The sequence below is a fragment of the Lipotes vexillifer genome, unplaced genomic scaffold (assembly GCF_000442215.2).
Source record: "Lipotes vexillifer unplaced genomic scaffold, Lipotes_vexillifer_v1.1 scaffold100, whole genome shotgun sequence".
NCBI lineage: Eukaryota > Metazoa > Chordata > Mammalia > Artiodactyla > Lipotidae > Lipotes > Lipotes vexillifer.
In genome coordinates, this window is record NW_006774075.1 from 776,409 (window position 1) to 800,052 (window position 23,644).

The 23,644-nt window shown below is 38.9% G+C and overlaps 1 protein-coding gene across 2 annotated transcripts in view; it reads right to left on the minus strand.

The window, feature by feature from the left end:
* PPARGC1A (PPARG coactivator 1 alpha) overlaps positions 1–23,644 on the minus strand; it is a 94,070-nt gene that overhangs the window by 15,968 nt on the left and 54,458 nt on the right. For both annotated transcript variants that reach the window (XM_007448796.1, XM_007448795.1), the window contains 8 exons: positions 20,553–20,747; positions 18,599–18,721; positions 17,538–17,742; positions 13,420–13,465; positions 13,237–13,310; positions 1,151–2,066; positions 487–591; positions 214–334 (listed from right to left, as the gene is read on the minus strand). In XM_007448796.1, the coding sequence (XP_007448858.1) occupies positions 214–334; positions 487–591; positions 1,151–2,066; positions 13,237–13,310; positions 13,420–13,465; positions 17,538–17,742; positions 18,599–18,721; positions 20,553–20,600 (1,638 nt within the window). In that variant the 5' untranslated portion in view covers positions 20,601–20,747. The remainder of the gene's footprint in view (positions 1–213; positions 335–486; positions 592–1,150; positions 2,067–13,236; positions 13,311–13,419; positions 13,466–17,537; positions 17,743–18,598; positions 18,722–20,552; positions 20,748–23,644) is intronic.

The window sequence follows — 23,644 nt, forward strand, 5'->3', positions numbered from 1 at the left end:
ACACTGAGCTAACATTTCGCTTCCCAATAGTCTGTGTTAAGAGGGACTGAGGACTCACTGATGCTTTAAAGCCAAAAGGCTGAGTATTGCATATTCTAACAAGAGTCTTTACCTCATTTTCTAATCTATGCCCACCCCCACGAAAAGAAAAGACAGGAGAAAAAAAGAAAAGAAGCCCTCCTGTAAAATGAAAGTAAGCTCCAAGCTGCTTACAATTGCCTTCTGCCTTTGCCTCTCTCTCTGTTTGGCCCTTTCAGACTCCCGTTTCTCATACTCTCTGCGGTATTCTTCCCTCTTCAGCCTCTCGTGCTGATACTCTTCGTAGCTGTCATACCTGAGAAACATAACTTCATCATTAAGGCAACCACCTCCAATCGCATGAGCAAAATTAATCGGAAATTGGGGAGGGGGCAGGGTTTTAGAAAACATCTTGTCATCTACGGGAGGAGATGAGAGGCGCGGAGGGAAAAGGACGTGTATCGTTACCTGGGCCGCCGGCCGTAGGGCGATCTTGAACGTGATCTCGCGCACAGGGGAGAATTTCGGTGCGCGCGGTGTCTGCAGTGGCCTGACTCATAGTAGTAGCAAGATCTGGGAGAGAGGAGGAAAAACAGAAGGGCATTTGCAACTGCCAGTTGAACCCCAGTTTATCGGCATGACTGAACAGCCCCTGGAATTCCGCATTACATAAACCGGCTTTCAGTTCCCAGCTACTTGTGAGATTTCCCAGTGACAGTTTGTGATCATCTAGTCAGCTTAGAGGTCTGGAGTGACGTGTTCTCTTGCAGCGTCTCTTATTGATGTGAATGCCGAACGCCGGCCTGGTACACTGTCAGCTTTATCTTGCATGGATCTCACCTATCCTGGCACAAGGCAGCTCTCCAGGTAATGGAAAAAGTTAGATGAGCAAGTTTCTTACAAATTGCTCTCTCTGATCTGACTGGCTCAAGGCACTGTGTTCAAGAATGACAGATTTAAGAGAAGATGGGGAGGAATGTGTGGGTCACAACAATCTCCTTAGTTCCTGTGGCACTGGGAATGGTTGCTGAGGGGCTGGGCTGCCTGTGGGTTTTGAATGCGTTTTTTGCCTTTGTTTTTTTTCACTTCCTGGGGACGCCTTAGGCTTGGGGTGGGTTTTGACAAGGTTTACCTTGAAGAGGATCTACTGCCTGGGGACCTTGATCTTGACCTGGAATATGGTGATCGAGAACACGACCTATGTCGAGAAAAGGACCGTGAACGAGAGCGCATCCTTTGGGGTCTTTGAGAAAATAAGGATTTGGGTGGTGACACGGAATCTCTACATGGAGAGTTAAAAGAAGAACAAGAAGGCGACACATGGAACAATGAATAGGACTGCGTGCCGTCCCAAGGGGAGTTCAGTTTATCACTTTCATCCTCGCTGTCATCAAACAGGCCATCCATGGCTAGTCCTGAATTTATAAACATAGGTAGTTTGGAGAATTGTTCATTACTGAAATCACTGTCCCTCAGTTCACTGGTCTTGTCTGCTTCGTCGTCAAAAACAGCTTGACTGGGATGACCGAAGTGCTTGTTCAGCTCAGCTCGGATTTCCTGGTCTTGGAGCTGTTTTCTGGTGCTGCCGGGAGAGACCTGCCTGCTCACCCCCGAGGCCTCTCTCAGGTAGCACTGGTCTGAATCTGTGGAAAAGCGCATCTGCCCCTGCCAGTTGGAGGAGGCATCTTTATATTCTAGTTGTCTGGAGTCATGGAGCTCCTGTGATATATTAATGAGTACTTCCGTTTTGGAATTAATTGACTGACAATAGTCATGGTCACCAAACAGCCGCAGACTGGGCCGCTTGGCCTTCCTTTCCTCGTGTCCACTGGTGAGCACGGAGGTCTTGCTGAGCTGTGCGTACAACTCAGACTGCTCGGGCCCTTTCCTGGTGGAGTTATTGTCTTGGATACCGGAAGACTCACTGTACCGGGCCTTCTTTGATGGCGGAGGTACCACAGTCTTGCAAGAGGGCTTCAGCTTTGGAGAAGCCCTAAAAGGGTTATCTTGGTTGGCTTTATGAGGAGGAGTTGTGGGTGGAGTTAGGCCTAAGATAATAAAAGAAAAAAAAAAAGGGGAGGGGAGAGAGAGAAAGAAAAGAGACAGAGATATGTTGTTAAATGCCAGGATATGTTTTCCTAACTTTTCCAAGATTTCAGACAATGGTTAAAACTCAGTGAAAAGGAAGGAAACTAAATTCATGATAAGACCGGAAAAAGTGACTCTGTCTCCCGAAGCTTCTGTCACCAAGAAAAGATGGAGCTACAATATGAGGCTGTGGTAAAAGCCATGATATTTTGTATTTCAAACGCCAATGCTAACTTGATCCTGCTTCCCAGGAAACATGACCACGTCACCACCAGGCATTACAAAAGCTCAGATTTACAGGGGCTTCTCACAGTCTTAGTTGTGGAAAATTAACATGGTAGGGACACAGGGAAATCATAGAAGACCTTTGGTGGCATTTGTCTGCAAAGAATGCTGGGGAGGATGCATGTAGGTCAGGAATTTTTGTAAAATCAAGGATATCTACCCATGGAGCCAAAGAATTAGGCAACTTTAAAAAGAAAAGAAAAGAAAAGAAAAGATGGGATGACAGCAACTGGGGGGGGGGGGGGGGGGGAAATTTGTCTGCAAAGAATGCTGGGGAGGATGCATGTAGGTCAGGAATTTTTGTAAAATCAAGGATATCTACCCATGGAGCCAAAGAATTAGGCAACTTTAAAAAGAAAAGAAAAGAAAAGAAAAGATGGGATGACAGCAACTGGGGGGGGGGGAGGGTGGGAATGACATTGGCAACATCAAAGTAAGTTCAGTAAAATGCAGCCGGCTAATGCAGGGCACCAGACAACTCTACAACATGATGGCAATGATTCTTTGTCTCCACAGTTCATTAACTTTGTAAACCATGGCTAATGTAGGTATAGTACATTCTTGTAAGCATAACTAATACATTCTGTCGAAAATATGGCTCTGCAACAGAAACTTAAGTGAACAGTAACACTAAATATTGCGGTGCCAGCGGACCATTTTATCTGGAGCACCACATCAGGGCGGGTTGCGAGGCTGAAGGATTGAAACGAATCCAAGCTTGGGCAACTAACTAGTTGAAAAAATGAAAAAAAAAACGAAAGGAAGAAGAGGGGGAATCTGTCAGTTGTTGCCTTTTGTGCTTTTCTACAGAAGGCAGAAAATTCCATCACAGGTCATTGTGGGAGAGTGTGTGAAGGCTAGTTATCTCTGTTCAGTTTCACCCCTAAGTCCTCCTCAGCCCTTTATGCCAAGGAAGAATTGTGGAAAAGCTCCAGAGTCGACGGAACTTTGAAGAAGGGCAGGCTGCAGTTCAAATGACTTTATGCTTACAAGGGAACAGTTTAGTTTACAATACACTTTTTATTTAGGAGGACGGGAGGATGCTCTTCAGCAAAAAAGAACTTAAGTCCACAAGAAGCCTGGGGTTGGACTTAAGGCGACTGCATGCTTCAAGGAAAATTCTACCTTGACACACACACATACATACACACACATAACCAAGTAGGGCACAGAAAGCTACATGAAGTTTTGGTATGAACAGGAAGACACTGCCTCTCTCCCCTACTTGACAATAAAGAGATAGAAGAAATTAATATTTTCCTTAAAATGAAATATTTTGCACCGATATTTGGCAACTTTTATTATACATAGCTAATTCTCCCTAAAGGAGGGAAGGAAACATACAAAAATGCAAAGAGGTTTGACTTTGGACATCTATCCCAGAAAAGTTCAGAAAGAAAGACAGGGAAATGCAAACACAAAGAGAAGGAGACACTGCTATCGCTTCGTGACACATCTGAGTCTCAGAAAAGCTTCCCTTCATCAGCCTGCCCCCCATTCTTTGCTTGAAGATAATAGGGAGGTGACATTACTGAAGGAATCATCTATGTCACTGAAGTTCACTCTCCTTGTGTTCCCTCTTTCATAGACAAGTATATCTTTTACTCACTCTAAGGAATTCCTATGTGGCCAATTTTCTCTCCTCCTTCCCTCCTTCCCCTCTTTCCCCTCCTCCGTCTCTTCCTATTCCTCCCATTTCCCACTCCATCTCCTTCTCCCCTTCCTTTCCGTGCTTTCTTTCTTACCCTGTCTATCTTTCTGTTTGTCCGTCTCTCTCTCTGCTTGTTTCCTCTACCCTTTGCACTGCCCCATTCATACACACTGATTTCAACCACATGCTACCTTCAATTACTGCTACAACAAATGTAAAGATACCAATTCCCAGCAAAGAAATGACAACATCTCAAATATTTCTCACAGGAAGCTAAGATGCTCAAAGAAATAATGATGAATAATCTCTCTGCGGAGTAAATAACAGTCAAATATTCCAAATGAGATAGCCCTTGAATTGGGGGAAATGACATTCAACATCCTCAAATACAACTTCATAGATCTTTTCATGATACTCTGAATGGGGGTAATTTTTACTTTTCCAATAATTTACTGCCAGGATCACTCACTTACCAGATACTGCTATATTTTCACGCTTATCTCTTTTTGAATGTGAATTATATCTTGTCTCTCCAGACAGATGAGAAGCTCTCAGTGGAATATTGCTCGGGCTTATTTTTGCAAAATGTTTCACTCGTTTTTATTTTTCTAGATCCTCCTTTACTAGTAGGTGTCCCATTTCAGTGGCCCACGGATCACTTGGGAAGCTGGTCAAATATTTTTAATGACACGGTTCATAGACCACTTATGGAGAGCCACTGTCCCGCCGTGTCTATGTGGCACCTTGCCTTGATCTCAGGTAGATATATTTTGACTGACATTCTAGACTTATAAAAAGAAACCCTAAACTTCAGAAACACCAAATTAGGCCACTATTAAAGAGAGACTAGTTCTAAAAATAGCTCAGCTATCTAGGGATTTTAAATATAGAAATTCTTTTTCGTCTTGAACATTTGAAACCCTTGTCCTAGTACCTAAGCTCATTATCGCTTAAATAACCGATTCTCAAGTTGCTCTTGGGAGCGCTAACACATGATTAGAGTTTCTTGGCGTTAAAAACAAAGCCTTTTACTTCCTTTTCATTTTAGATGGCCTGTGGCAATTAAACAAACTTTCACTCAGCACCTACTATGTGCTGAATATTCCACCAAATGCTGGCATTTCAGGGATTCAGTCCCCAGGACTTCATAAAGAGATCATTCTTTAAAATCTGCAGTAAGTACAGATTTTCTTGTGTATCTGCTTAAAACTTACGGAAACACCCTGAGATAACCAGATATACCCTGTGAGTGAAAATATCAGGGCTAGAAATTTCATACGGCCCTGCTCATTAAATAATACTCTCTTAGTAGATGGAAGTTATTTTAGGATTAGTGAGTCGGTGGGCAGGGAAAAATAATTCAGATCATTCCCTAACCTTTTGACTGTTTACTGAAACTTCTTTAATCCGAGGAGAATACCCCAGAGCAAGACTGAGACATCCTAAGGATCACGAGACTGCGTGTCACCAGTGCCTCATTGAAAATCTATTCCCAGATAGGGTTGAGATCCAGAGTAAAACAAAACAAAGCGAAACAAAAGGGTAAGAAGGGGTGCTTCCCTGGTGGCGCAGTGGTTGAGTGTCCGCCTGCCGATGCAGGGGACGGGGGTTCGTGCCCCGGTCCGGGAAGATCTCACATGCCGCGGAGCAGCTGGGCCCGTGAGCCATGGCCGCTGAGCCTGTGCTCCGCAACGGGAGAGGCCACCGCAGTGAGAGGCCCGCATACCGGAAAAAAATAAAATAATAATAATAAATAAATAAATAAAAGTGGAAGAAGCTTTTTTTTTTTTTTTTTTTTTTTTTAACGTGATGTCCAGCTTTTAGGAGTTGTGCCAGGGAACGCTTTGCTGCACCTGAACTAATTAGATTTCTCTAACCCCATGTCCTCCACCCAGAATGTTTTCCCCTGCGGTAGAAGGGCAGTCAATAATCAATTCCTCAACCCCACTACCTTTGTCATCTTCCCACTAATTGCCGGACTCTCAATTTCAGCCCACAAGCCTAAATCAACCGGGCTAATGCCTCCCATAACCTCCGGATTATTTCCTGTGTGTTGATTTTCTGGGGAATGTGTACATTTTGGTGTTGACAGTACAAGGTATATTCCATGCTCTCTCTTGAACTTAGCAGGTTTTGACAGATTTATGTGAGGACAGATGGCCATTACAGGCTGAAGGCTGACAAGAGGCAGTTCAGAACATTGTTAACACACTTGCACAAACTCTCAGCAGTGCAGCACTGTGCAGAATGTAATTCAGACTATAGCTTTTTTATTGCTGCCTATTTTCTTTTGTCAGAAGAGCCTGCTGTGCAGAGCAACAAATGGCTGCTATTACCCAGAATGTAATGGGTGTCAGACAAATCACGTAACACAAACAATCAAGAGTATGTAGGTCATATTTCAACGGAGCACAACCTTAGCAATATTTATGATTACTGCATTGAAATGTGCTCTATAATAAACAAGTACCTCTATATCACTCACACTCCTGCACTTCTGCACAGCAAATCTGGGGGAAGTGGTACACACTCTCCCACACTCTCCAGCTATCTTTTTAAACAGCCCTTTAAAAAAAAAAAGTCAGAGACAAGTTTGGTTTGGTTTTGTGTTTCATTATGTGCTATAAAACGATTTCCTTTGAGGAGTTCTCTTTTGGGTTGGTGTGTTTAATTGAATGACTGATAAATGGCAAGTCCTCTGCTCTGTATTCTGTGCTCCACTATCCAGCCGATGATTTCGGCAAGATCTTTCTTAATAGTTTACACAGTTTTACAGTTTACATTTCACACAACCTCCTGCTAAAACTGTGATTCGCTTTGGAGTTTGACAGTGGGATTTTTTTCTTATGTCACATGCCAGTTCTAAGATTTCTCAAGGAAAGACACTGAGAAGACGATTTTCTAATTTGCTTAAAAACTCACCAAAGAAGGAGGACTGGGCAAAGAGAAGAGAGTGACTTGAGTTCTACTCACATATTTTTGGCCTCAAGAACTTGGAGTGGGTGTCAAGGGAGCACAGGAAGGACTGATACTCAATCAGTATGAACTGTTACTGCTATAATTGTTAAAACAGTTTGTCGATAAAAGCTCCCCCAGTGCTCTCTCTTCACCCCTAACTCCTCCAGGACTCACTGGATCTCCACAAAAGCCAGCAACCAAAGTGTTAACCCCTGACACAGAAGGGCCTCCCACACCTCGCTCTGGTACCCAGGCTGGCATGTCCCCTCTGACTGATGGAGCCCCCGCCTTTCCTGCGTTTGAAGGATTTCCTGTATCAGCTCTGAGAACCGGGGAACAAACTCACCACACAGAAAAGCTTCAGAATATTCCTATGACATGTGTCTAATGCCCCAACTCTTGCTCATGGAAGATGAAGCTGTTATTCATTGGCCCTCGGGCACTTTCCCACAGAGCTGGGGCAGGAGAGGGGATCCGGGTCAGGGAGGGAGGAGTCCGGCTATCCAGGTGTCTCCCACCAAACCCCTGAAGTCGATATGGGAGAGAAAATTGCTTTGCTAGCCTTGGCTTGAAAGACATTGGATAGTACCATTTCCAGAAAAGAAAACTGAGGTGTTTTTCAGACGCTGAGTCAAGAAGAATGAGATTAAAAATAGAAAATGAGGGATATGAAATATGGAAGAAATATGGAAGAAATTCCTGTCAGGAGGAGTTGCAAAACACTGGAATGGGCTGTAAAGAGCATTTGTTGGGTCTCCCTTTCTTGGCTTCTTCAGCCACAGGAATGGATTATATGACCTGTCAAAATCACTTCCTAGTTCTCTGTCGCTGTGGCTTTCTTTTAAAACTACCAACTACTGCTCCTATTTTGCTTTGGTCTATTTCCCCACGGGTAAGTCACATACAAAAGATGTATATACCAAAAAGGTATAGCAAATTTATGCTGTTTGTCAATATATCATCCAGCGAAATCAGCTTTTAAATGGGAAGTCCAAAAATGACAATATAAGACTCCACATAAAAGAATAAGAAATTACTCAGTGATGGGTTAACGAGTGGGGTTTTTTAAGTGCAAGTCTACTGAAGTGCAATTTCAATAACTGCCGATTTAAACCAAATCCACCATCATGAAAACCATGGGGAAAATATACATATTGATGGAGGAAAGCATTGCTAAGACCTCGTGAGTTAGGGTGATGAGAGTGCTGATGATTTTGTTCTTATTTTCCTAATTAGTTTTAAAATAGTTATATTTATTCTTATTACTTTTACAGTAATAAAAATAAAACATTTATATATACATATACATGTGTATATATATATATATATATATATATATATATATATATACACACACACACATATACATATATATGTATGTACATGTAAATAAATATATATAAATAAAAGTTCGGGGGTTCCTAATCAAATTCCTTCATGTCCTGTGGTTAAAGCCATCACCTTGTTGAGCTGACATTGCTTTGCCATTCCCATTTCAGAAGCAAAAAGTCTAGCACTCTGAACACCTCCATATGCAATGGATTTAAATGCCTTCTGCCAAAAGAGCATTCTCTTTTCTCTCATCTTGCTTTACTAACAGCTATTCTGAAAGCAAATTAGTTTTTACACCTGTAAAAGAGAAGCATTTTTTTTTTTTTTTTTTAATCAGCCAAAATGAGCTACTTTAGGACAATCACAAAGTCAGACCAGCTGGTGATACCTAATAAAGCAAACTTCCTATCTCATCCCTCCTGTTTCCCAAAGACTCTGCAGATGGGGCAGAGGGATTATTCTTGAGGTCTTAGAATTTTGTTGACTCTTTACGTTTTCACTTAAATGTTTGGAAATTTTCACTAAAATCTGTAAAATTAAATAAGAAGACACCAGAAAGTCCTGGGCAACAGCTTGATCCATGTCCTCTGTTGCAACCAAAGGCATTAAGCATGTATACGAAGGATCAACAAATCAACAACCTGAATGCTGTTCGCACCCTATCCACCCCTCTGCTGCACTGACGGCAGACATTACTAACTGATCATGACACTCCCACTGAGTACAGACTTGGCCTTAGCATCCTTCTCAACACAATGCTTCTGGAAGCCAATACCAATCAATAACACTTGGCAAGTGAAATAAAACCTATTTAACATAACAGATGTCCACTACTATCTTTAAAATTCAGGCTTCAGGAAAGAGACATAATCTCTAGTTAGACAGACTTGCTTTGAACCCAGGGTCCACCACAGACCTAGAATCGACATATAGCTTTTTCCTTCACAATTAAATGGACAGACAGTCAAAAAATAATACATGTGGGGCTTCCCTGGTGGCGCAGTGGTTGAGAGTCCGCCTGCCGATGCAAGGGACGCGGGTTCGTGCCCCGGTCCGGGAAGATTCCACATGCCGCAGAGCGGCTGCGCGCGGGAGCCATGGCCGCTGAGCCGCGCGTCCAGAGCCCGAGGCCTGCGTACCGCAAAAAAAATAATAATAATAAATAAAAATAAATAAAAATAATACATGTGAAGTGCCTATTAGTGAATGTCTAGCCTCTAGGATCTGTAGTAACAGCAGAAATACCTGTTGTTGAGAGAATGAATGCCCAAGAGGAGATTTTTCTACCTTGATTTGGTAAATCCCAGCCCCACACCAAAAGCAGTATATGTTCAATTTCATGGGGGATTAGGGGAATTTTACCACAAAAGAGAATACATAACTTCATATATGAGAGTGCTAAAGAAGAGACAGTACAAAAGCCAATAAAAGGAAATAGGTAAAAGGTAGTCAAAAGTTGAAAAGGTGAGCAGGAAGGTACAATGACCTCCAGAAACGAATTTAATGTGGAATTAGTAATTAAATAGCTAATAGTTATTGAACACATATGCTGTCACTGGACTAAGCTTTTTTCATGTTTTATCTCATTTAATCCTCACAGTGACTCAATGAGATGCAGGTACTGTGATCAGCTTCATTTGATGCATAAGCTTCCTGAGTCTTACAGAATTTAATTAAATTGACCAAAGGCCTTACAGCTAGATGGGGGTAGATCCAGAATTTAAACTTGGGTCTGTCCAATATCAGAGCCAAGGTTTTGCACAGCTTCACTAAACTGTGCTGTCTGTTTTTATAAAAAAATCATAATAGACTACTTTCATTTGGAGATTTGCAGCTTTTTTTTTTTTTTTTTTTTTTGTGATCAGCGGCCACGGCTCACGGGCCCAGCCGCTCCGCGGCATGTGGGATCTTCCCGGCCCGGGGCATGAACCCATGTCCCCTGCATCGGCAGGTGGACTCTCAACCACTGCGCCACCAGGGAAGCTCAGTCTCTATGTCTTATGCTTGATAAATATTCCCCAAGATCTACAGCGTTGCAAGCATAGAGCAGGTATTATATATGTTATATATATTGGTAAATTGATTTCCATTGTACTCAATAATCTTTCAAAGCACTAATAAAAAGGGGTTTGAACTAGTAGGATGAATTCTGGTTCACCAACAGAAATAAATCCACTGTATATATTTTTAGGATGCTAAGTATTTTTTTAAAAAGTATCTTCTATAAATTCTCAAAAGTGTAGCCTACTAACCTTTCAAATGTATAACTAAATTATTTAAAATTAGGTCAGTAAGAGAAATAATAAAACTTCTGACAAGAAGAAAATAAAAATAAGTGCTTTTTTGTAACACCATAATTTTATGAGTACAAGGAATGCAATTTAAATGATGTTATACACATAAATGAGCAAACTATTAGAAACGAAGATACCCAATGCTAGCAAGGATGTAATAAAGCAAATATATCCACATAGTGATAATAGGACTATAAGTGGAAACACCTCTCTTGGAAAGCAATGGAGCAATATGTATCAGAAGCCCCCAAGATATTTATATCCTTATATTAGTATTAATAACTACTAGTAATTTATTTTGAGAAAAATAAAATGTAAAAAATTTATGAACAAAGATTTCCACTGCAGTGCTATTTAAAAAAGGTAACACTTTAAAACAACCTAAATGTGTAACAAAGAAGTATAATTAAATTTTGATACATTTTGATGCACCTACTCAAACTAATGTTATACAGCACACTAAGAAAAGCCTGATAATAAAGGGTCTGTGATGATACAAAACTTCCTTATTAAAATGTTAACTGAAAAATCGGAATGCAAAATTATGTATATACAAAACGATCACAGATGTAAAAATATCCATAGAAAACAATTTAGAACTATACACAATTTTTCCACTAGTTTGTATTTTTGACATTTTTTATAGTAAGCTTATATTATTTATAATCAGAGAAAAATTAAAAAGTGTTTCTTTAATGGAAAGCTTGGTATCAGTATATACAGTGGAAGCTTTCTCAATCCTCTCTAAACCAAAGCAACTTACACCTACAGCATCCTGAACACTCCTAGTTAATAGATTCCTTTCAGCTAGTTGTTACTATGGCCAAGGTAATGTATTTTCCCAAATCCACTAATGTCCATTGTACTGGTGACTGGAATTATGTCAGATAATAAAATATTATATAACTGAATGAAATATTAGTAAGAAAAGTTTTTTCTATTAAAAGACCCAATAAAGGTATATTACTAAAAGAAGGGCTGTCAAATTAGTTGTAGGTGGATGGTATGGGAAAACATAAGGAATTATGATTATGATTTATGTTAAAAAATCATAAAAACCTAAAATGATTCTGCACTCAGACTACCACACAAATACCCTTAACTATCTTCCTTCAAAAAGAAAGAAACAAAACGTGAATACCATCTTCGATGCATTATTAGTGAAGTTTGTGCCAGAAAGATGAATGGATCCCTAGTTAGTACATTTAAGTTCAGTGCAAAGGTCTCTCTGTCTTATACCAAAAATTTTATATTTGAATGTGTAATTTGTATGTTTTAAGCAAAACTGTGTATACTTCAATCAACTTTTTAGATAAAACCACCAAATACTCACTCATTGGTCAGACAAGAAGGCCTCTACTGCACATAATATACGCACACAAAAGTTTCTTATGATCACATGTGTAATTGTAATTTATTTAAGAAATGATGTTTTATATATATATATTCTTTATATGTGAATACATGTGTGTACATGTGTTATTATATAACGATATATTTATACTTGTATACACACATATAAAATATATATAAATTCCATGAAATTAACTGCTCTACTGCTTGACCAAATCATGCAATCATGCAATAGACCTTTCATAAGGAAGTAATTTAGCAAACTCAAAGGGTGAAATTAAACTTAGTAACAGTGACCACGGTGTGTGTAGGCACCATAGTTCTGGTTGAAAGCATCTGTTTAACTTACTGCTCCTTTACCCTTATCAGCAATGGCCAAAGCCTAGGAACTTGTTGTACAGACATCCTCAGATTCACTTTCTGGTGGGGTTCAAGTGCCTAAACCTAAGCACTTACTGCAAAGGCACCATTTGCAGCCAACTCAGAAGTCTGCCTAGGAACTCTTTGGATCTGTAAGTTTCTCGGGGGTTAGTTCAAGTTTTTAAAGCTTCCTCCTCTTCAGAATGTGAAGTAAGACTGGCCAAATAAATTAAGAAGTCCAAACGGTGAAGGAAATTGCTCTTGTTTAAAATATATAAGAACATTTTGTTTTGGTGAATGGACATATTTTCATTTTTTTCCTTTACTGGAAAGATATAAAAATGGTAACATATATAGGAGAGCATTACACTGTTGAGTACAATGGAGATTAAGAAAATATTTCAAGTGAAGTATTGATAATTAGTAAACCTGAGTTCAAACCTTTGCTCTTTGTTTTCTAGCTCTGCAATCTTGGGCAAGTTACTTAACATCTCTGAACCTGATTTTCTCATCATAAAAATGAAAAATACTACCACCATCTTCATGAGGTCATTATGAAATTAGCTAAAACCACTTATATGCTTGGCATATCTATTGAGTGGAAGACCAATAAATGTTAATTTCTCCTCCTACTCAAGTTTTAGTGTCTTAATCGGAAATAGGTTTATTTGTGGACCCAAATCAATGATATATATCAGAGGGTCTGGCCCAGGTGTGACACACAATAAATGTCTCCTCCCAAAGAAATAAGCAACTGAAAATATTTATAGATAACTTCTTATCCAATGTTGTTTGTACTCTGTGAATTTCATTAATCACATAGAGAATATACTCTAATATATATTTCACATACAGACTCACCCACACAAAAAGATTCAAGTGAAATGTAAGGCTTACCTGCAGTTCCAGAGAGTTCCACACTTAAGGTTCGTTCAATAGTCTTGTTCTCAAATGGGGAACCCTTGGGGTCACTGGAAGATATGGCACATTTATAAAAACAAACTGAAATGGAGTTGCTGTAGCCAAATGTATTAGAACCCCCTTCCCTTTCTGAAAATGGTTACATTTCATAATACTTACTTTGGTGACTCTGGGGTCAGAGGAAGAGATAAAGTTGTTGGTTTGGCTAAAGGAAAAAAAAGGAAACTAATTATGAAATATTGAGAGTTTTTCAGATTTGTTTTCTTGCTACAAGTCAAGTTGGGAACTGGAAACTGGAAAGCTAAAGTAAGGAAGTCCCTGAATATTGGATCAAACTCAGATAACAGTCCATTACGCTAAAACAAACTCCAAACAACATTTGCCTCAGTAAACTATCATTTGAAAACACATACGAAAACAGAAATTTCCCCAAAATGTAGCATCCCTGTTAAGGATACAAAATTTGCATCAGACCATCAGAGAGAAATAATGTTTTCTATTTTAATTTGGAATATAGTACACGGTTTGTTTAGGCAAGACAACAGCAGAGTAACTACAAGACGACAGAACGTTATGAATATTCAGTTGATTTTTCTCCTAAAATGTATAATTTTATATCTAGCCCTGAGAATAGGTTATTTCTATGAGGCCAAAGCTCACTCAAGAACTATTCTATTCACTGAAAATTAAGTGAGAGATTATGGCAAATTGTGGACACTGACCCAGATAGTTTAAAAGGCCTTCAGATCCCCAAATCTGATAGACAACTAAAGGAAAACTACTGTTTGTCAGTTGAGAGACCTATAGACTTGCAAAGAGAGCTCATCTGCTTCTTTTTCTGCTTCCTAAATCTTACCCTCCTACAGAAGGCATTTCCCAGTTATGAAGGGTGGAGTAAGAATCTTCTTCTCACTCCAAAATTTCAATTGCTTCTCCTTGGCAGTCTTGTCTTTTGAACAGAAGGAGGGGAAAACATGATGAGAAACGTACTTGGGATATACGTCCACATATTATGTATATATATGCTTATCTATAAAGATATTTTTATATGTATGTAGATTTTGTCAATTTTTTCTCATTAAAATAACTACTTTCAAAAGGTCAAGAGGTAGTCATTTATGTAATGAAAATCATGGACTTGAAACCAAAAAGGTCTTTAGAATAAACTTTCTTATTTTATGGATGAGAAACTGCTGCATGATATTTCCAGGGCCATAAAACTAGTTACTGGCAGAGTCGGGCCTGAATATGTTTTCTTTCCCCTATTATCGAAAGGAATTGCATTCAATAGATATTAAAGGAAATTAATCAACACCAGTAATTAAGGCCCTTTGAAATGTGAAAATACTATTTATGTCCAAATTAGGTTGAAATTAGGTACTTTACTTGGACAAATAGTATTTACATATACAAGTAGTATTTACATAGTATTTAATTTGTAGATTTAGATTTCGTTTTTAAACAATTGAATGGTTTATCATCTATCCAATATGCATCCAGAAATAGGAAGCTCATGCTGTCTTGTGCAAATTAGGTACATTGCCTGATTGGCTTTTTCAGATATACCAATAAATGAACTGATTTGACATTAACTTTTAATATGTCTGACATAATGAGCCTTTCAAAAAGAACACACTTATGAGGGAACTTTACCAACTTCTATGGTGCTCAACTAATAATTAAGATAACACACACAGGTTCTATACAAAATATCACCAGGTATGAATATGTGATATGTCACACAATAATGTACATTGAAAATCAGTCACTGAAATTCCAGTTTTCAAGGTGTGGGGTAGCCTATCTGGAATGCTCAAAGGAAGATCCCCCAAATTCTGATCGTTGGGTAAAAGTAAGGCCTATGGCAATGGAAGGAAAGGAACAGGCAGTGGTCATATTTCGTGGGACAAAATGCAAACAGGAAATGAGGGTCACAGGAAGGGTACAGCTTCAAAGCACATCCAGAATCTAATCCCAAAATAAGCCCAGGCTCACAAAAACTACCACTAGAGGAGTTTTGATTTGGTTTACTGGAAGTTTAATCCACACTGTTCCAATGACTGGTAGACCAGAGGCTCTAAGATCCTTGAGAACAGGAATGAATCTTCTTCATGAAGATCATGATATCTTTGATGAATGACTACATTAGTAAATGAATCAATAAATGAGTAAATGGGACCATACAATCGCCAAAGTCCAGACCATTATCCTAGGGAAGTGAAAACAACTGGACCCTACAATGGTACAGAGAGCACACGTGAAGCTCCATGCAAAAAAATGACAATATGTTCAATAAGGTAACCTCAGAAAATCCTCTTAGTTATTGTCTCTAATTGTTCATATATTTTCTACATTAAAATTTTGAATAATAATTTAAATAATCCCTGAAACTCAGCATTTATTTCCTGTTGGTTATTAACAGCCAGCCATGTTTGCATGTTTATTTTCTTTCTAGTAACTACAGGAATTTTTTTTTTTTTTTTGGTTGTTGTTGTTTAACAAGCTTTGTTCTATTCTGGGATATACTTTTGATGCCTCACCACAGATATATACCTTAAAAAAAAAACCCTACATACAGCAGGTTTTATCTAAAGTGTATGTCCTTCATAGGCCAATTTAGTTCTTCACTGCCATGGTTTGTAACAGATTACAGTAATATTTAGTGGTATATGGATTGACAAAATTAATAAACCCTCAAAATCCAAAAGGACCAAGTAAAATTAAAAAAAAAAAAAAAAAAAAAAAAAAAAACCCCCCACTTTAAAATATGTGCTGCTGGACTAGGTTTACTGACTACAGGGTTCCAGCAAGTTTGGGGCTTCAAATTCAGCTCCAGAAAATGAACATATGACCAGGACCATGTGGGGAGTAGCCCAGTGAATTCTTCATTTCAGGTCACCCACTAGAATCCCACAGCATGTCTGGTTCTGCACTGAGAAAACTGTGCCAGCGCATGCATGTGAGAGGCCAATCAGGGTGCAGCAAACTGAGAGACTGTGGCCCATTTTGATAAATATATTTCCTTGAACTGACAGAAAGGGATGGACAGTGATTTTTGAGATATCCACCAGGGAAAATCTAATTGAGAGCCAATTAAAAATATTAAAGGAATATGAAAATCCCGGGTTTATGGTGAGGTAGGGATGAGAGAGGGAAATTCAAAACACTGGAAAAGAAAAGATGTATTAAAAGCAGCAGCAACAGCATACCTGTATGAAATAATCATGGTTCAAAACAGGGATCAGGGGCTACCACTCTGCAGCTGGAAGGGGAATTGGGGAAACAAAAGGGAAAAAAAAAAGAGGTGGATGTTTATAACCTGCTATTTTAGAATGTGTCTACTTCCACTACAAAGTCAGAGGTACAGATAATGTGGAAGTTAAATATTTTAAAGCAACGGCAACTTTCTATGGGCTCTCTTTGGGCCTCTACAATTAGAATATTTTGAAGGAAGACAAAGAAAGGAAGGAAGGAAGGAAGGAAGGAAGGAAGGAAGAAAGAAAGAAAGAAAAGAAAGAAAAGAAAGAAAAGAAAGAAAAGAAAGAAAAGAAAGAAAAGAAAGAAAGAAAATTTATCTTTGCTAAGAGAGACTTTCCCCAAATCACCCTGATCTGCCTCAGAAGTATCAGCCTTCTAGTAACGTACGGGGACAATAAAAATCACCCCAGATGTTTAGTGTAATATAAGCTTATATTTTTTAAATAGAAAGCAAATTTTTAAAATATCCAGGAATTTCCAAATCCTTATTTACAAAATAAAATTTGTGATTATACCATGTAGTCTAAAACAAGAAGAATGCACATCATAAATGAGAGACTGCATAAATACTAGTTACTATTTCATAAAGGATAGACAGCAAGCAAATCAACAGTGCCTCATTTTTTTTCCATTATTGGAAGGGAAAAAATAAAAGCTCTTTCATGAATTGGCTAGCCCAGCTTGCTCAGAACTTCAGTTATCTCAGCAATTCAGAGATTCCTACAAACCTCATCTGATGTTGCAATTCCCTCTACACCACCCCTGGCTCCCCACCCGGCTAACATTTCAGGTGCCTTCTGGTGATTGTGAATTAGGCTGCATTTCAGCTAAACAGGGTATGTTCAACCTGTGTCCAAGGAAGGATTTTTTTTCCCCCAGTTATCATAAAGTGCTGAGTTCTCTTTCAAGAGAGACAACGATGGAACAGAAGCCCGAAGTTTGGGTATCCTCAGCCCAGTGCAGGCTTGCCCTGCCCTCTGCACCCTCACCAGCAGCTTGTGTTTGGGTCCACAGCCTACCTTGTAAATGTTGTGACTGAGATTGTGTGTGGACCTTCTTTTTGGAGGTGCATTTGTCTCTGCTGCTGTTCCGGTTCTCTGTGGGTTTGGTGTGAGGAGGGTCATCATTTGTGGTCAGATACTTGAGAAGCTCCGAGCAGGGACGTCTTTGTGGCTTTTGCTGTTGACAAATGCTCTTCGCTTTATTGCTCCATGAATTCTCGGTCTTAAAAACAAGGCATAAAGAAAGCTAAAATTGGTGAACTGAACCTTATCAGAATGGATATAGGTTTTCTGAAGAGATGAGATTTTCAATGAAGTGTTCAGTCTAAGTGTACTAGATCTATGAGCTGTGAATAATTGTTTGCAGAACAAGGAAAGAAAATTACATTTAAAATTCCTAAATGACATTTATGCAGCTTTTTATTTCGTTTCTCCTACATTTCAATGTTCCTACTCAGCAACATGTAACTAACAAGACCCTACAGAGCCTTTACTGTGAGTAAAAAAAAAAAAAAGCCGGTTTAAACCTTAATTTGCCACTGATTGCCAGAGCCCAGTATTCACAATTCTCTTAAGTACCCCTTAACGCTCCGTTTTCACTCACAGTGAATGGCAAGACAAACATTGTTTAATACAGCCCGCTAACCGAATTATGTCATTGCCAGCATTCCATGCAATTAATGGCAGAGATAGATCTTTTGTGGTGATTCCAGAGCAATCTTTCTCAGGTTAGACAGCTGGCAAAATGGCAATCCAGCATCTTAAAGTCACTCATAGATGATACTGGACTATCAGCAAATTTTATTTGCCCACGCTGCTGCGTGTATTAATAAAGTAGGCAAGAAGTAAGAACTGTCACTTCAATCGTCCAAAGACAAAGCGTTGATGAACTCTTCCTAGTTTAAAATAGCTAGAGTATTGCTTTTGGAAACCCATTTCGTAATCTGTTTCACCATTAGGAAGCCGCTGCAGGATTCCAGCTGAATTAACACATAGAAACCTATTGTTTATTTTATAGCTTTAAGCCAAAGTCCCTTGTGACTTCCCCTCCTGTATTAAAAAAAACTTTACATTTGTACCTTAACAACTGCAGGGTTTGTTCTGATCCTGTGATTATGGTTTGCATGGTTGTGGGTACTGAGGCCACTGCATTCATTATAACTTAGCTGAGTGTTGGCTGGTGCCAGTAAGAGCTTCTTAAGCTGGAAACATATCAAGGAAGAGAGAAAGCAAGAAACGTTAGGCATCTTTTCAGCATTAGAATAAGCTGTTGAAATTTTAAACTTAAAATTAATTAATTTTAATTACAAAAATGAATTCACTCTAATCATAGCACACCTTAGCACAATAGCACTAAGGAAACATTTTTAAAAAGTAAGAAAAAGTTTGGCATTACACTACAAACTGTGAAAGTGTTACCTTCTCCTACATTTGAGACTTAGTGGTATCTACCTTAATTTTTCTTTTAGATAAAGTAAGCCAGAAGAATCTTCCTAAAAGGATTTCCAAATACCTATGAGGTGAGAAAAGCTGCTTTACTAAATGAAGACTAGGGGATTTGGGGGTGGGGGTGGGGTGGGGTGTACATTTCCCCCTCAATAACCCAAATGAATCAAGGGGCAATAAAGAAAAGATTCTGTGATGTTTTGAATCATGTTTCACAGTCAAGTGTAAAACACTACTGATTCAAATAATATTTCAGATAAAAGAGTGGTTTTCACTAAAAAGATTTTTAAGTAGGTAGAGTCCTGGCCTGTAGATCAAGAGATCTGGGTTCTAGCTTCGGCAAAGCATTCCCTCTCTTTTGACGTCTTTCTCTTCATTTGACTTGCTGGCCTTCCAGGACCTCCCTGATGGGATACGTAGTACGACTCTGAGTCAACAGCCCCTCCCAACTGAAACCACTGTGTGGATGAAAATCATTGGGGATCCATGTAAAGAAGTCAGAATCTCAGGCAGCAAAGCCAATGACACTGGCACATGGAAAAATTGGGGAATACATATGTTACCACTGCTTATGAGATATTCTCCTGTAAACCAGAAATCTCAAACTGCAAAGGCGTATAAGTAGGGTCTCCATAGGTTTACATGGAATGCTTTTAACATATAGAAACTTAAGAGACAGGAGAGAAACAACACCTAAACGGCAGGCCAGAGCACACTATGAAAGTTTGCAGGATGGCATTCCATAATTTACATTGCGTGCTTTTACATCAGATTTATGGCAAATGACAAATGGCTACCATAGCTGAGAAGGTAAACCATGTCTTAGGACTAATAAAATCCTGGTCGAGTACTGCACTGAAAAGAAAATTCACTCTTCATTGCCAATAAATCTACTCTTCATTGCCTACCATAAATTTAGGTAACTTAGGTGGCAAATGTGCTATTATTTTCCAGTCTTCATAAGAATTATGGATCCAAAGCCTTGAAATACTGCAGACTCTTTGATCTACGTTCTATTTCTAAAATAATATGCATGAGAATAAAACTACAAATACGTCAATTATCATACAATTTATGATGGTGAAAAAAAAAATAGGAAAAAGACTAAATATCCCCACCATAAGGGATTGCTTAATAAATTAGTTCACCTCCAAACAATAAAATACTATGCAACCATTCAAAATTATGCATCTATTTAAAATTCACAAACATGTTCACGTTATATCTTAAAACAAGAGATTTCAATAATTTTTGATACTAGAGATTATTTGAAATTACAGGTGAATTTTTTGTCTATTCTCTTTAGTTGTCTACATTTTCTAAGTTTCTAACCAAGCATCAATAATACTAAGATATAAAAACCTACAAAAGGTAGTTTTAAAAAACTGCAGTGAGACCACATGAAGACTGTATTATCAACATTTTTCAACACAGAATCACAGAATTTGCAACTCTGAGTGTGCTTGGGGATTATTTTGGCATCAGTCTAAATGAAAAATCCAAACCTTATTGTTACTACATCATACCCACGCAGCGGGTAGCCAGAGGCAACTCCAATTCCTGTTAAACAGTAGGAAGGGTTCTTACCAGAGACGGCTCTTCTGTCTCCTGAGGCGGAGGGGTGCCATCAGGCATGGAGGAAGGACTAGCCTCATTGTCGGTGGTCACATCTCCATCTGTCAGTGCATCAAATGAGGGCAATCCGTCTTCATCCACAGGGAGACTGTCCAGTGTCTCTGTGAGGACTGCTAGCAAGTTTGCCTCATTCTCTTCATCTATCTTCTGCAAAAAACAGTAAAACAGAAGAAGTCATGAGTTAGTTCACATTGGGAGATGAGCAATCTATTAATCAGCATAGGCTGAATATGTTTACCCAAATGAGTACGCGATACATGAAATTTGGAACATCCGTGCCAGAACACAAGATCACATCTTCCTTAAATTCCAAATCCCTTCTGGTCTGAATCACGCAATCAATTAATACCTTTAGTGTACCAATCTCTGATTGTTGAGCTGTCCAATTTAGCTATTTATTGTGTCGGTGTTAACACTGCTAAATACGATTCTGTCTTGTTCACAGTCGTTTTCCGTATATTTATGTCTTGTTTCCTTAACTAAAAGAGAAGATTTAGAGAATCTCAGAGCTTGAGAGCATTTTAATTATCATCTATTGCATCTTCAGATATAGTGTTTCAATCTCCTGTACAGCACACCCACCAAAACGTTTAGATAACCCTCTGTTTGAACACCACCACAAACTGAAACTCTACCAAGAAAAACTATACACTTCCATGGTTTCAATTATAATCTCATCACTGAACACTCCACAGCCATTTATTTCTCTCCCTGACATCTCTCCCAACTTTAGTCATAAATCTATAACTGCCTACTGGACATTTCTACCTGATAAGAGCTCCCTCATCTCAAAATCCAAACTTAGGACCTGTCGTGGAAAAAAAACCAAAACAAAACCAAAAAACTTGCTGTTTCTCTTGACTTTCTGGGTTTGGATAACAATTCTTCAGACCCTAAACTCTGGAACCACCTTGAGTCCTCTGTACCTGGCCAGTCACTAAGTAGAGCCTTACTTTGTAACATCTCTTGAATGCATTCACTTCTTGTGACCAGGGGTACTTTCTAGGGCAACGTCGCCTCTAACGGGGGCTCTTGAAAACATGGTTTAACTCATTTTCCTACCTGCCACACTCATTTCCACCAACACATCCTTGGAAAGCTCATCTTCAGTTATTCATTGCACAAATATTTTTGAACACCTACTGTATGTCAGGGCCATGTTAAGTGTTGGAGACACAAGGAGAAACAAGACAAAACTCTGCCCCTCTGAGAAACCACCAGGGGAAGGAAAGAATCTGTAAACAATTTATTATAAAAGAGAATATTCATTTATTTCAGCACTCTGTAAAAATAACTCAAGATCTTCCAAACTGGAGCTTATACCCCTTGTCTATAGGTCAATGTGCTATAGTCTTGTGTACCTGGGCAACCAATGCCAATGCTGGGCATACAGTAGACAGTCATTGATTACTTGCTGAATAATTCATTGACCTGCAATTTTTTTTACCTAAAATATATGTTGTGTAGATCACTTTCTTTTCCTTCTTTTAGCACTTCACGTTGTCCAATCTGACCTGCTTCCTAAGTCATTTTGTTAAGTTCTGTACGCTATGACATTAACAATATCAGCTAAATTATCCCACGCAGATTCTATTACAAAATACACCTAAGCTGCTGACATCTAACAAAGTCAGCAGTGCCACACTTCCTTTCTCTCTAGCACTGAACTCCAGTTAATTGACCTGACAAAATTACAAGAATCACAGAATAAGACAGCTAATCAGAAAATCAAATTGTATTACTAGAGAAATTAGGCAGGCGTTTATCACGTATACATTCTATTTTCACATAAAAATTGCTTTCCCTCCTTACTGATGATTCTCCATCCAGGAGTAAAACTATGAATGTCTTTCTGTTTTGGATTCAAGAAGGCAAGAAGAGCCATAGATACTCATGGTAGACTTTATTTGGCACTTTTAACATTTGTTTCCATCTCCCTAATGGCCCTGTACTTGACCTTGTGAGTCAAGTGGTTTGGGGAACACTGTGGAGTAACAATTCTAGGAGTTTTTAGACTCTAGTGCAGGCAGTAAACCCTAATCAGAATGGGTGAAATGTTAACTTCAAAACTGCACCACTTCCTTCCATAAATTGGTCAATCCTTCAATATCCAAATTGCTCAATTCAATAACAAGACTTTATTGAGCATCCCCCTCACCCTCAACTCTTCTGGACTCTGTCCATGTAACCTTAATAATAAAGATACTGAAATAATTTGCTCCTATTTTCTGCAGAGGATCATAGTCTGGTATCCAAAGATGCCAATCTCTCCCTTTTAATTTTGATTTCGATTCTCCCACGTACCAAAAACCAAATTCAGGTTATTAAACTATTCTGAATAAAAGTTATATTTAAATGAAATATATATTATTTTAAATCACTTCAAAATCATCTCAAAATCAGATTTACACTAACGTAAGTATCCCCATATTGCCTAATAAATATAATCTTTGAAAATGTCTCAAGCACACACATGCATGCTTACACACACACACGCACATGCACACACACACACACAAGCACACGCACAAGCACTTTCAGTAAGTTGGACATTTTTTCCAGGTATCCCAGTTTTCAGAAAGGCTTACTTCACTGAAGTTCAAAAAGAGCTCAGGAAAAATAGTTAAACATGTTTACCAGTAAATGAGTAATTTTGTTTACTCCGATTTAAATTTTGCATTTGGCTTCCCAGCAATACTACAAGCCCCTATTTGCTTTCAATCACATAATACAATAGTGTCTTAGTTCTATCCCTAGTGTAAACAAATGACGATAATTCCAATCAAGTCAAAATGACAAAGAACACTTAAATTAACTAGTTTTCTTCAGTTCCTTTAATAAGCCTGAGTGAGTGTACACCAAATACAATGGCAGAAATACTGGAGCTTGGTAATGTCATAATTAATTCAGAAGACCTGATTAAACCACCAACTATTTAAAGTCTCCTCTCTCCTGAAACCACCATGGGGGGCGCGGTTTGTGGAATGGAAGACTGGCATTGTGGGGGGGGGAGGGGGAGAGGTAGGGGAGGAGGAGAGAGGAGG